The sequence below is a fragment of the Anas acuta genome, chromosome 6, assembly GCF_963932015.1.
Source record: "Anas acuta chromosome 6, bAnaAcu1.1, whole genome shotgun sequence".
Classification (NCBI taxonomy): domain Eukaryota; kingdom Metazoa; phylum Chordata; class Aves; order Anseriformes; family Anatidae; genus Anas; species Anas acuta.
In genome coordinates, this window is record NC_088984.1 from 9520320 (window position 1) to 9534095 (window position 13776).

General features: G+C 43.0%; 1 protein-coding gene across 1 annotated transcript in view; it reads right to left on the reverse strand.

Moving 5' to 3' along the window:
- The window catches only part of DPP10 (dipeptidyl peptidase like 10), a 471329-nt gene extending 458064 nt beyond the window's left edge, over positions 1–13265 (reverse strand). The window contains exon 1 of the mRNA XM_068687295.1: positions 13141–13265. Within this exon, the coding sequence (XP_068543396.1) occupies positions 13141–13200 (60 nt within the window). The 5' untranslated portion in view covers positions 13201–13265. The remainder of the gene's footprint in view (positions 1–13140) is intronic.
- Positions 13266–13776: the final 511 nt, after the last annotated feature.

The window sequence follows — 13776 nt, forward strand, 5'->3', positions numbered from 1 at the left end:
GGGAAGCTGTATTACTGAGTTGCCTAATAAGATCACTTGACACATGTTGATTACACTCAACAGCATCACCTTTCATTTGATCAGGAAACTTGGATCATATCCTGCCTTCAGGGAAAGAAGTGCAAAATCATCGTAAGTCGCCACTAAATATAAAGCTACGTTATTAAGAAACATAACTCAAACTCTTTCAGCAGAGACCTAGCCAGACAGATTTTCCAACTCCGTGGCATTTGTCAATGAAAGGCAAGCAAATCAATCAAACGTGGTTGGTAAGGGAAGATTTTCATTAGATGTCTTGCTTATTTTTTATCCCTACTGTTTTTCACACAACAATGAAGATAATAGCTACATCAGTTCATTACTTTGGCAATGCAAAGATAATTAAAAATTATTCATATTAGTGTAATTTAAACATAATTTTCTTCCAATTTTAGATAATGTAAATAATATAAATCCTGGCTGAAACTCTTAAAAAAATGGTTTGAGCACAGAACTGCTACAGTAATGTTTTGCTCATATTTAACAAACACAAAGAAAACTAGGCATTGGGATATTGTTTTTTGAAAAATCCATAAAATGTATCTAGGGGCAGAAAGTGAAATAGTCTGATTTAAAAAAAATCTCTTGGATTGCCAGAACCATTATTGATGAAGACCAAAAATAAATTCAAATAGGAAATTAGAGGAAAAGTGGCAATTTTAAAGCGGGACATTTACAAGAGAGAATCAACACAGTAGTAATGAAAAGTACGTGATCCCAAAAGGCGTTTGTTCCAGGTTCTCCCACACCCAAATGCTGCCCTTCCATCGCTGCTCTCACTGCAGCACAGAAACAGGAGGAATTGTGGCCAGAAGCCACCCTTTCCCACAGCTCAGTGCCACCAGCAAAAGCACAGAAGAACAGGGAGTAACATGAGAGTGTTGTTCTATGCCTTGCCTGAGAGTTGATGGCTGACCTGTAGCTCTTAGGATACCTGGAGATTTGGCAGCAAGTACTAAATTCTAGGTGATGCTTTGGAGGCCATTCAAGTTCAAACTTTGGAAGGGTTTTGATGCATTTTCTCCACCAAGGGCTTTCCCTCATTCAGGTGTGATTTATCTTAGATCCAGTTGCCTTACTTAAATAGTATAATTGTATCTTTATGTCAGAATTCAGAACTCACCTATCCAGGGACTCCGTCCTCTTAAAATCAATGGGATTTTTGTCACTGGTCTTTAAATTGGACAAGATTGGGGGTTTTGAGATGGATCATGCAAGGATGTGTGATGCTCCTTCCCTGGGTCACTTTGTTCAGACACCTTCTACTGTGAGCAAAGAGACTGCTAGACACACACAGTGTAAGAGGACAAAGTGATTATTTATTGGCTAATACACACAAAACTGATAACTAGTACAAACAAGCAATTCTGCTAAGGAATAAAATGTTCTCCACTCAGGTGAGACACTCAATGAGTTTCTGCTGACCATGGAGTTGTCTTTCGTTGGGTAAGGATGAGTTGAAATGGGGCAACACTTTGTTTTGCTGAGTTTCCACCTTCTGATTATCTTTTTTTCTCAGGGTTTTAGAAACTGCTGTCAGTACCTTTCCTCCCGAATATTCTTCTATTTCTGCAGCTGTCCTTCAGATATATTGAAATGAGACAGGAATCCTCAAAGTCTCATTACCTTTAGCACTAACTCCTCTGCAGCCTTGCACAAGCCACTTATGTTCGCTTTGTCTCAATGTCCACTCTGAAAAGGAATTAATCATTTTAACTGTTCATCCTGTTGGCATGTTGACCATTTGGTAAAGTGTCTCTTGAAAACATAAACTGTCTCCTACAGAAAATTCTAAATACTAAAACTCACAGATGTTACTTGGGAAACCAACACGTACAAGAAAACTTCTGAAAAGAGTAAGTTTTGATTAAATAAAGATTTGGGGAGTAGTTAAAAAAAGGATAAGACCAGTCTATTACCCATCTTTCATTGCCATCTATGTTCTCTATAACCATAATGAAGAAAATAGTTACATCAAATAGTCCTGAATTTAGAGGAGTAATTAGTGTGATTTTAATACTTCTTACTACCTTCATTTTCTTGGAAATTAACAGCATATTTTTAAACATCAAATTGAGAAAACACTAAGAAACTGAAATGCAATATTTTCAAGCAAGCCCCTTACAGAAAATAGTTACGGTACTTTATCTCTTTTTCCTAGCCTTTTCTTTTGAAAGTTTCATCAGCTCAGCTCATTACCACTACCTTTTGATCTACATGAGAGTCCTCAGCTGGAAGTAGGATGAAAAATACAATAGAAAGAGAAAAAGTTAGCACAAAGTAAGGCACGATCCCACAAGACATGCAGATTCTTCCAGCCCTTCTAGGCTGCCTCTGGTTAGATGGGAGGGAATATTTTTGACAACCTTGCTGCCTTTGCTAGTAATTTTAATTTTCTCCTTTTTTTTTCTACTCTGTGAAGTAAGACTTCAGTTTACAACAGGGCTCTACTTTAGTTACGTCTTGAAAGCTCCCAGCTGCTAACAATGGCATTTAGCCAGTGGCTGGCAGACAAGAACTTTGATGCCTCCATAAACACCTTCTGGCTTAAAACCATGTATTTGACATCTTCAGCCTCAGAGGCAGATGATGATCAGTCCCAGCCTGGATATTTTCTTAGAAACTCAAATAATGGAGGTAATGATAAAGGAAAAGAAAGCTACTTGTGTGGTATACAGTGAGTCGATGCCCTGCAGGACTGGCCTCACTCATAAAACAAACATACCTAGGGACCCTGCTTTCTCACTCCATTATGCATTAAGAGGGCTTATAATTGATTAATGAGGTATAAAGCCTCGACATTTTACTTTTACTGAACATTTTCATGTGACAGTGCACAGAGGTATTTCCATTATAAGTAGTCTTTGGTGGCAGAAGCAGTTTGTATCCATCTCGTGCACTGCCTGCCACATGCTGGGCATGACTCCACGTCAGAGGGGATATTCACCACTGTTCAGCAGCAACTTTATTAGACAAGTTGCCAAGAGAACCTACACATTGCACCAAAGAAACAGTCACCCTGCCTTTCCCCTTTATGTATTTACAGTTTGCATTTATCTTTCAGTGTTCCAATATGCAACTTTCCTGAGACATTTCCTTTAAGACATTTTATTGTTTATTTATAGCAATTTAGCTACTTTATCAGCCACTTAAATGATATATTTGCTCAGGTACTTCATCTGGAACATGATTTCTTTTATGTCTATTAATCTCCACCACACTTTCTACAGCAGAATTGTAGCTACTCAATAATTTAAGCTTTGACATGATGAGACTTTGTCTAACATTCACAGAACTATTCCGGAGAACTCTCTCATTATCACTTGCTGCTCTATAAATGCTATACTGATAGGTATTCAACATTTCATTTTAAAACATTAAAATCTGAATGCAGATTGTGTAAGCATGATTACACCGGTCATTATTGCAAGCAGTTATTAAACAGAAACCCAAGTTTGTGCAAAACTGTAATGCTACTAATTTCACTCCTTTGCTCTAAACCTAGGTATCATTAAAGACTGATCTGCGACATTTCAGATACATACTGTCTGCTTTTGCCACAGTAACAACAAAGAAGAAATAGTGGGAAATAATGAGCACGTTGTGCTGCTCTTCAAAAAATAATTGAGCTGAGCAAGAACAATGCTCAAGAATTGGTAGCTTTTTTAAAAATACTGCACCATAAAACTAAAATTCTGTCCAAAACCCTCTGTATCAGTCACAGGCACTTTTCCAAAGTCTGGCAATGTGTTTTTTCTGCAGTGTGTGCAGCATTCTTCAAATGAGAGTATATGGTACTTTCTTTGATTACAGTTTAAACGTGAAACATAAAAAACTTGAGACTTAAATATGTTTTCAGTCAAACTCAATCTTTTTTTATTTCTATGGCATGTAACCTGGGCCAGCTTTATTTTATAGGGATTTGTATTCAGAGTACTTAGTGAATGACATATGCAGAAAAAAATAAAATAAAATTTATTAATCTTTCTCAGCCTGAGAAGCTAAGTTTTTGAAAATCCTGCTGTGATGATTTTTCCTGTATCAGAATTTGGTGCTAAATGATTTTAAATTGATGTTAGCAGATAAAAAATATGTTTCAGAGGGAAAGGGGATAGATTGGATGAGATTTAAAAGCTTTTACAAATATTCCATGTAAACAAAAAGGCAGATATGCTCTGTAAAAGCAATTTTAATTACAGAAATCTTCTCAGGCAGGGTGACCCAAATTGTCTATAGCTGTCCTGCAGCATCAGGAGCGTTACTTCAGCACACCACCTGCCGCAGAACACTCCTTCCAGAACACTTCTCTGCCCAAACCTATGAACACAGGTAACATTATTCAGAGCTGTAAAACATTGCTAAAGAGCTTCTATCTTAAAATGGCATAAGCTGCTCAATGGGTTTCTTCAGTAAATGTGACCTTGCTTCAGATGCACCTACTGTCACCAGAGATTTCTGTAAATCACCGAGGCTAAAGAAGCATCCAGAGAGTTTAGGATATGCTTAGAGAGGAGTAAATACTGTGAAAAATAGAAAAACACCAATATTTCCTTAATTATTTTATGGATTTGTTTTCACTGAGCTTTTGTTTGCCCTCCACAAATATTTGCATAATCGAGTTTCAGAGACATTAATGTTCCCAGCAAACACATTACAGCTGTTGAATTTTAAAAGCTGAGATTTTTCAAACTCCAGACTAAACCTATACAAATAAATGTACTTGTGGATGTAAACTGAGGTTTTACTGAAGGCAACCACAGGGAATTCACAGCTCAAAAATTATCACCAGAAAAGCAACTCCTGTGTAGCTTGTATCTGGGCTTTAAACAGACAAATCCTTTGTTATTACGACTTCCAGTAGATAGAAACTTTGAAAAATCAGTGAAAATATTTATTGTATGGGGACAGCGCTGTCACCTCCAGGTTTAAAGTAAAAATCAAACGGAGTCTAACACCTGCACGATGAAGACAATTCACATGGGTCAGACTTGTACAACACACCACCAGCAAGCACACCTCCTGAGGTCACGGAGTAGCTCTGAGCCATTCACTTCTCTTCCTCCTCTTGTTACCACTGACTCAGTATTTTCCTGCCAGTTGTCAGCCTTTCTATTTTTGCTCCTTTTCCCCAAAAAAATACAGCCACCCCAGGATTCCTGTGTGGAATCTGTGCCTGGCTGAGTGCTGATGGCCCCAGAGGCAGCGGCTGGTGAGTCTGCCCCAACTCCGTTCTCAGCTCCAGCCATCAGCCCTGCGTCCTGCACACACAAGGTCACCTAAGTGATTATTGATATGTGTATAAATTACAGCAGAAGAACTTTCAGTCAATCATTGCAGATGCTTTTATGGGTTTGGATTAGCAGGGGAGGGAGAAAAAGGATCCTCCCAAGCAGCAGAAACTAATATGTCCCAGAAGGGAATGATGTGCGGCAATTTCCTTCCAGCCTCACGGAGGAGCAAGGTTATGTAGGACGGAGACAGCAACCAGCCTGCTGTGCTGCTCGGCTCTGCACACACTGGATTTGCTGGTATGGGTAAAATTCGAGTGATGGGAAAGCAAAAGCTCTGCGAGTTGACTCCTTTCCAGCTCAGGAGCTGTGACTGCAACCTCAACACATGTCCAAACTTACACTGCCAACAGGCAAACAAGTTAAAGAAAAAAGTAATAAAACATCTCCTCCCTCCTCTAAATTTACCCAAAAAAGATAAAGTAAGCCTGAAGACCTCCCTCATGCATTTACACGCTGCTCTGCAGGAGCAGCCTCAGCTCAGGTGCTGCCACTCCAGGTCTGCGCTCACAAGAGGCTGAGCACAGAGGGAAGCGCGGGTGCTCCCCGGCCCCCTTCCTGCTCCCTCAGTGAGCCAGCGAGGCAGAAAGGCAGAGAGAGGCAGGGCTTGGCCCTGTTATCACACATGAGGATGTGTAAAAGCTGGCTTTTAAAATGATGCTCCTGTCTGCACGTCACCTCTGCAGCAAATATGAAGAGAAATGTTTGTGGCATTAATCCTGAGCTGGCAGACAGGGGTGGATTGCAAGCTGAGTTTTTGGTGCTCTAAAGAGAAGGGGGGAAAAAGAGATTTCTTTTCGGTGTATAGCTTAATTGGGAAGTTAGGGATTCTCCTGCCTATGCAAATGCTTTCACAAAACAAAACAAAACAAAAAGTTAATTTTGAAATGTTAACCTGCTCTTCATCTGTAATACCCAGGGAAAACTAACCTGACGGGTAGACACTTGCCTTGCACGGCTGAAACCACAAGTTTTGAAGCATAAATAAGGCTGATAAATCAACAGCGCTTAAACGAAGTTTCTTCATGCCTTGAGTGTTGCATTGATGAGCAAATCCAGAGCAGGACGTGCCAAGGGGCTGGGTCGCTCTCTGTTGTTTCCCCCATGGGAGAGGGATCAGCCCCTGAGCACAGCTCCTGTGCCTGTGCAGCTCCCCCACCCCTCCCGACTCCAAGTTCATCTTCTTTAATGACATAAGCTTCAAAGCGAATTTGATACTAAGTGCTGGCATGTGGTACTGAGTTCTCAAGCTATGGGAAAATAAAATAACCTAAATGCTGTCCTTTAACATAATAGCATCAATTTGTCCACACTTAGCAAGCCATTAAGCACCTCCAAAGTCTGCTGCTGTAAATCACAGGGGCTTGCATGCTGCCGTTAACCAAATAGCTTTCAGTTTGACTTCTCCACAATTGTGTTAACACAGGAATTGGTAGAAATCTGTGAGCAGAAATGTCACTGGTTTCCTGTCTGACATCTTTTACATACACAGGTAGCTCTGGTTTTACAAGAAATAATGAACTGTTATTATTGTAATATTCATTTTTACAAGTTACATGAATTAAAACATTACAGAATAAGTTTAAAACAACTTCCTGTTTTGAAGAGACTATGAGTTTAACTCCTGCCCCTGCCATTGCCTTTCACGGTGCTAAACCACCATTGCACAGGCAACTTAATATAAAATAATTTTTATATCCTTGCAAAACATTTCCCAAGAGGGAAAAACTACATAGTTATTAACATAACTTTCCCAACAAACTTGTTTTTGTTACTGTTTCTGTTACACAAACCAAGCGGGCCAGTCATATTGAACTCTATGGTTTTGGGGTTTTTGGGGGGGTTCTTGCCCCAGTTGCCCAACACTTCCAAAACTTCATCACCTGAGATTTGAAAACTTTCTTCTAATTTGTATCCTAAACTAAAGGCTGGGAGAAAGGTTTCCTGGCTCCTGTTCTCTCTTTAAGGCTGAGACCTTCTGCAACGATCTCAGTGCAGCTGGCCAGATCTAGCAATGCAATCAAATCTAGCAGCCAGCATCTCCAGGAATTTCCTTAGCTGAAGCTCAGCTGCAATACCTCAGCCCCATCTCCTTGACCTGCAGCTGCCTCCACCAACTGCACTCAGACCCCATCTGCCCTCCGACTCCATCCTGCTCCCCTCAGGGTGCCCAGCTGGGGTCAGCCCCACGGGTCCCAGCCCACAGCCCTGCCTGCCTCTTCTTGGCCAGCACCAAGAAGCAAGCATTTCACAGTGCAACGCACTCAAACTATTCCACAGGTTAAATTCAGGATGAAACAAATCCTGCCCTCGCCCACAGCAGCTGCATTACCTTCATGGCTCAGGACTGTGGGGTCCTTCATTGAGCAGAGCACCGACTGCCACTGTTGCCTTTCCTCAGGTGCCCGGGGTTGCTGTGAATCACTCCTAGCTCCCTTCACTGCATAACGAACCTGCATGCCTAATTGTGTTTCTATGAAACAAGAAGCCCTTGAGGCATTCTGCTGCTGCTAGGTACCACATTTTGAGGATCACAGAGGTTAATGCTGATGACTCCTTCCTCCTGGCACATACTGCCAGTGGCAATGGGTGTTGTCAACACACATGAGAAGACAAAGTTATTGATCCAGAAAACTGTCAGATGATTAACACAGCACAGTCACTAACCTGAGTGTTGCATGATTTAATATTTATAAATCTTTCTGAGGGCCTGAAACGAAAATCTTTAGAAATGAAGGGTCCTAAATATATCCTGAAGCAATGTTTAGTTGGGGGACAGCATGCAAATCTTTCCATGCTCAGTTTAAGAATGAAATACTGAACAAGATAAGCGCAAAATTATTTTTACATGTTTTAGTGGAACAGTTTTGGATTACAGAATGAGGAAGATTAAATTTTCCGTGATGTGGTGTCCTTTCAGGAAGTGTTATCTAACACTCACAGACCCGTATCTTAAGTGGCTTCAGAGAGAATCAAACTTAATGCCCTATTTCCTAAAGTAATGATTTGGGGTAGGAGAATCATATGATTACAACCCAGGAAAGTACTAACCTATTATTAAATACACTTCATCATAATGTTCATGTGTTTTTGTGTATATTAGTTTTACAATGAGTGCCTTTTCTAAATTCCCAGCATTATCGTTAAAAGTTATAAATTGCAAACATATTAGAATACAGTGGGATGCGTGTGTGGCTTTATTTATTACGTGCATAAAGTCTGCAGCACAGAACCTGTATATATACTTTAACATATGCAACTATCGAGCAGCTTTTTTCTAATTGCTTTTAAGCTTTTATGAAATGAGCAGAGAATTAAGAATGCGAAGTTCTGGAGGCACATTAACAATTTGTATGTGCAAGGAAGAGCCAAGAAACGTATCCTGCTGCCAAGTTTGTGGCTGGCAGTGAAGCCAGGCTCCCCTGTGAGGACAGACCCCGATCACCCCACTGCTAGGAAGTGCTGGGCCATCACCCCTGGGATGCACTGTGTGAACACGGCATGCTCACAGCACACACATGGGACTGGAGAGCACTTTGTCCCCTCTTTTGTCCCCACTTCCTTGTTTTTTAACACATCTTGCTTTTTTAATTAGCTGTTTTTCTTCCAGTTGGTCCCAATCAAAAGTGACCTAAATAAAACAAACCTTCATGTTCCCTTTGACGTAGAGCAATTGTGTTGTAATAGATGGGAAGGGGAAGATATAAATATTCCAGTATTTTTTTCCTCATTCCTACAGCTTTTTGTTTGTAACTGCACATCTTACAATGAAGGAATGGATGTTTATAGAAAGAACTAAGGCACTGGTTCTGCTGTGGTGGTACAGATGTTGGCAGGGAGACTGGAACAGAAAGGTAATAAGGTAATAGGTAGAAATGGGAAGATTTAGAGGTTGTGGTTAGCCTTTACATTTCTGCTGAGAGACCTGCAATACCTGACTACACTAGAAAGCTTGTTCTCCATCGTGGCTGTATTTTTGGTCCATAAAATACAAATAAAACTTGCCCGCAACTCCCCTCAACCCAAACTTGATCAAAAACAGCTCCCTACAATGGAAGAAAAACAAACGATGAGGATGCACAAGAGCCCAAAATACTTTCAGGGAACAAGACCCAAGGCACCTCTATCCTGCTGCAAGCCAGGCTCTCCACTTGGTGCCACAATCACTGCTGGTATCCCCAGCCCACTTGCTACACACCTCCAGACAGAGCCTCAGGAACAGGACAAGTGTGAGGTTCCCACTTTGCACCTACATGAAGACAGAGCTCTGCTTTCTCCTAAGGCTGCATTTCAAGACAGCCGCATGGAGCTGCAGCACCAGCTGCACCAGTGGGAACACGCAGCACAGGGATGCTCTGGTCATCTGATGCCTTAATCAAAATACCCTGCAAACCTCTTAGTTTTAACTGTATCACTTTTTGTTTTTTTTTTTAACATTATTAAGCTGCCATCATCTGTTGTCCCAACAATATTCCTTGTGCCCTTCATTATATATTACTCTGGATAATTCATAATTGAATGTTTGCTGAGATTATCTGTTAGTGACTTGGTTTTGATGTAATGGATTTCAGAAAGACTGTTCTCATTTTAAGGGATTTGCTTCCCAAGCAGCTGGTAGATTTGAACCATTCCCACACACGCACAAAGCCTGTTTTGTGCACATCCTGTGGGCATTTAGAGATCAAACTACCTGAGGTTTCAACCTGAAAAGCAACACCAGGCTGTCTTCATCAACACGGCCAGCTACATATTCGTATCCCCCTGGCTTTAGGAGGAGGTATGTGAAGAGCAGCCTGCAGAAGCAGGCAGATGTTTGCAGCTGAGGTACAGCTTTGGCATTGAAGTCCCAGATGCTGTAAGCACATGAAGTCCACAGGGACCATCACAACCCCCATTTAAATACGTGCTCCTCAACCTAAGTGTGAATAAGAGAACTACTAGTAAGCCACTATTCATCAATTAGTGAGCATTTTAACACTGCTACAATAACCTGAAACATGGAAATTCCTGATTCCGTCCCTGGATGCTGCCAGAACTTGCAGCAGAATTTTTGCTGATGGCAGATCTGCACTTGCCTTTTATAGTTTACAATCTAAAAGCTAATGAATAAATAAAAGTGAAAGGAAGGCAAAGAAGCAAGAGTAGAGTAAAAGGGGATAACATACATATTATATTACACAGTAATTATGTGCTTCTGAAATGCCAATTAGTAACTCCTTCCATCATCCAGCTCACAGACAGATCAATATTAGGTTGATACAGGCAGAGAGCCATGATTTGGTGGAGAATGTTTTACTATTAAAGAATGTGGAAAACCACAGAAATATTAGCTTAACTCCTTTTTTCTTTAAGTGAAAATTGTAGTCCCGACTGTGTTAAAAGCAAGACATAAGTGTTTCTCTTCTGCAGTACCTGTAATTTCTGTAGAAATGTTTCATTTGAAAGATTTGAAGAATTTCTTTGGCAGACATTGGACAGCTAAGAATTATTTTCTATTTCTGTTTTTTTAGTGTTTTTGTGTGTGTGCTTGTGTGTTTTTTTTTCTCTCCAAACAAGTCAAACGATGTTTTAACAGACATTTCCTCTGTGGCAAAAATACTACTAATAATAATTAGGCTATTTGTACACTATAAACATGCACAACTGCAGAGTGATGCTCCTGGAAGATCTGTTTTGCTCACAGTGTTGACGAGTGAGAATGCAAAGAATAAAACCTGGTCTGTTGTGCAGGGGGCTCCTGGAGCCCAGGCTGCAATGACACAGAGGTAAGGCGGGCATTTAGCACTCCCAGCTAGACCCTAAAAGTTTTTCTTACAGATCTCAGAGTGCATGATCATTATCCACAGTAGTGCCAGCAAGGTGTAAGATTTGCAATCATTTCTGAAAAGCTGTAAAAAGGCTTAGAGGTAAAAGAAAGCTTTAGGAGATTTTGCATTTTATCCAAGGGTTTTTTTTCTGCTTTATATTAGATTTCCTCTGCCAACTCGTTGCTGCGTCACTGAAACTACTTCAGATGCAGCACAGTGCATCCCCAGGGCTCAGGGATGCAAACACAGCACCCTCCCTCAACAGCAGAGAAGTGAGAAAGGGATGGATGCCCCCAGCCTCCTTGCAGTTCCAGGAACCCTCCCTGGGGAAGTTCACAAGATTCAACCTACTGGACAAGAGGATTAGAGGCTGCTTTTTTGTGATGGGGGCTCAAAAGTTTAAGCTGTGTTACAGAGCAGTGCGTAACTGATCCCAAAACCACCAAAAAGCAACATTACATTAATCATAACGCATAGGAGATGAGATGTCACTGGGTCCTGTCTACAGAAATGTAAGCCATACTATAAAGAGGAAAAATATATCTCATTCACATCAGGTGTGAAGAATTCTGTAACCTGTTTTTCTTGCATTTTCATAATTCCTGGAATTAACAATATTTCTTGGCAAGGTATGATTAATATGCAATTTATATTTGTCTGGTCACTAATGATGTATTTTAGAAATAATTTCCAATACGATGCCCTCATCACCATAGGGCAGCTATTACCTGTCATATACATTTTCTCACGGAATAGCCACCTGCTTAGCATGGAAGCACTTGAAACTATGTATAAAGCACATTTTACACCTGACAGATTGAATTAAGAGCAGAAAAATGGGATGGTTTTCTAATAGCATCAGTATTACTGTGCTGGTTGTAAAACGGACTCACGTCTAGAAGGCTCTGATTCATGTTCTCTCTTTTTGAAGACTATTGACTTGTCTGGGTCACTCTTTTTTGTTGTTGTTGTTGTTGTTAATGGCATATTGATATTGGTTGTTGCTGTTACTTTGGCTTAGAAGTCCAGTCAAATGAATTTACTAAACGTTGCTGTCAGTGAAAAATTAGCATTGGCTGTAGCAAACACGGGATAGCAATACTTCCCTGAGCGAGGACCACACTGCTCAGGTCCCTGGTCCCTTCAGAGACAGACCTGCAGAGGATGAAATGGTTTCAAGTGATGTAACATACACTAAGACTCCAAAGAGGACCAGGGCAGCTGTAATTCAGCACTTCCCATGACCTTGCACATCCGAGCACATAATGACCGGCTGTTTGCAGTGTGATGGGCACGGTCACGCATTACCTGACCCATCATTAGAGCCCCAGGTCCATCCCACCCCATCCACGAGCCCAGCCGGCAGCGAAGTGAGGGTGCCACTGGAGGATTCACACCTTCTATCCCCTCCTGCCTCAGCTCCCAGCCCCAAATCCCATTCCCAGCAGATACCAGATAAAGCAGCCTTGTCCTGGAGGGTCAAACCGGGATGAAGGCCCTGCAGTGCCCCGGTCCCTGAGGGGCACCCGTCCATCCCGCGGCGTGCTTGGAGGCAGCTGAATCGCTGCTGCAAAGTTTCAGGGTGTTAGATTTTCACAGCTAGGCATCAATAACCAAACACGGGTCGCTGGTTGTGTTACCAGCTTATTTCCAAGAGAGAAACAACAATAATAATAATAATAAAAGGCACTTATCTCTACAGAGAGGCTTCTCAGTGAATACAAACCTGCCTGGCGACTTCAGCTGATCTCCCCACACCTCGGCGAGGAAGCAGCTCCCGATCGATCCGGGGGACAGGGGAGAGGCGGGGAGCAGGGGAGGCGACATCCCTGGCCCCGGTGCCCCCAAGACCCCATCCCCGTCCCCCCCGAGGCACCCCGGCAGCTCCTGCGGGCAAACTTCGGGCAGCCGCCGAGGGGGCGAGGAAACCGAAAACTTTCTCCACGCTCTCCGCGGCCACCACCCCGGCTCCCCCCCAGCCTCCCGTGCCCGGGTGCCGGCCCTACCTTGGCGGCCCTAGAGGACTGGCACTGCCCCTGGTGCGACACGGTCGCCGTCTGGTTCATGGTGCTGGCTGCGGTGCCCGCCGCCTCCGAGCGGGCTGCGACGGCGGCGGCTCCTCGGGGGAGGGGGGGGACGCCCGGCACCGCCCCGGGGCTGGGCCGAGCTGGGCTGGGCTGAATTGGCTTGTAATGGGCTGAACTGGGCTGAACTGGACCGCTGGTGGTCCTGAGGGCTCCTCACCGCTCTCGCTGCGGCTCCGCTGCGCTGCCAGGTGCGGGGCGGCGGCAGCCACAGCGCTGAGGGGGGTGGCTGAAACCTCCCCTCTCGGTGATAAACGCGGCTCTGATCCGGCCACACGGCTCCTTGAGGGTTTTTTTTTGGGGGGGTGTGTGATCTGCAAAGCCGGCCCGCGGGCAGCATGCACACGGTGCTGCTCCACAGGAGAAGCCTGAGGTGGGACCCAAGGCAGGGGTGAGGGGATAGCAGTGGGTAAGCGCTGCAGGCAGGCTGAGACACCCCAGGCTGACAGCGAGCAAAATGTGTGTCATGCATGCACAACACTCCTACATAACCTCTGGTTTTGGAGAAACTGCCTAAGGTGGCTCTGAAGGGTGTGTGAGACCACAGCGACATAGGCC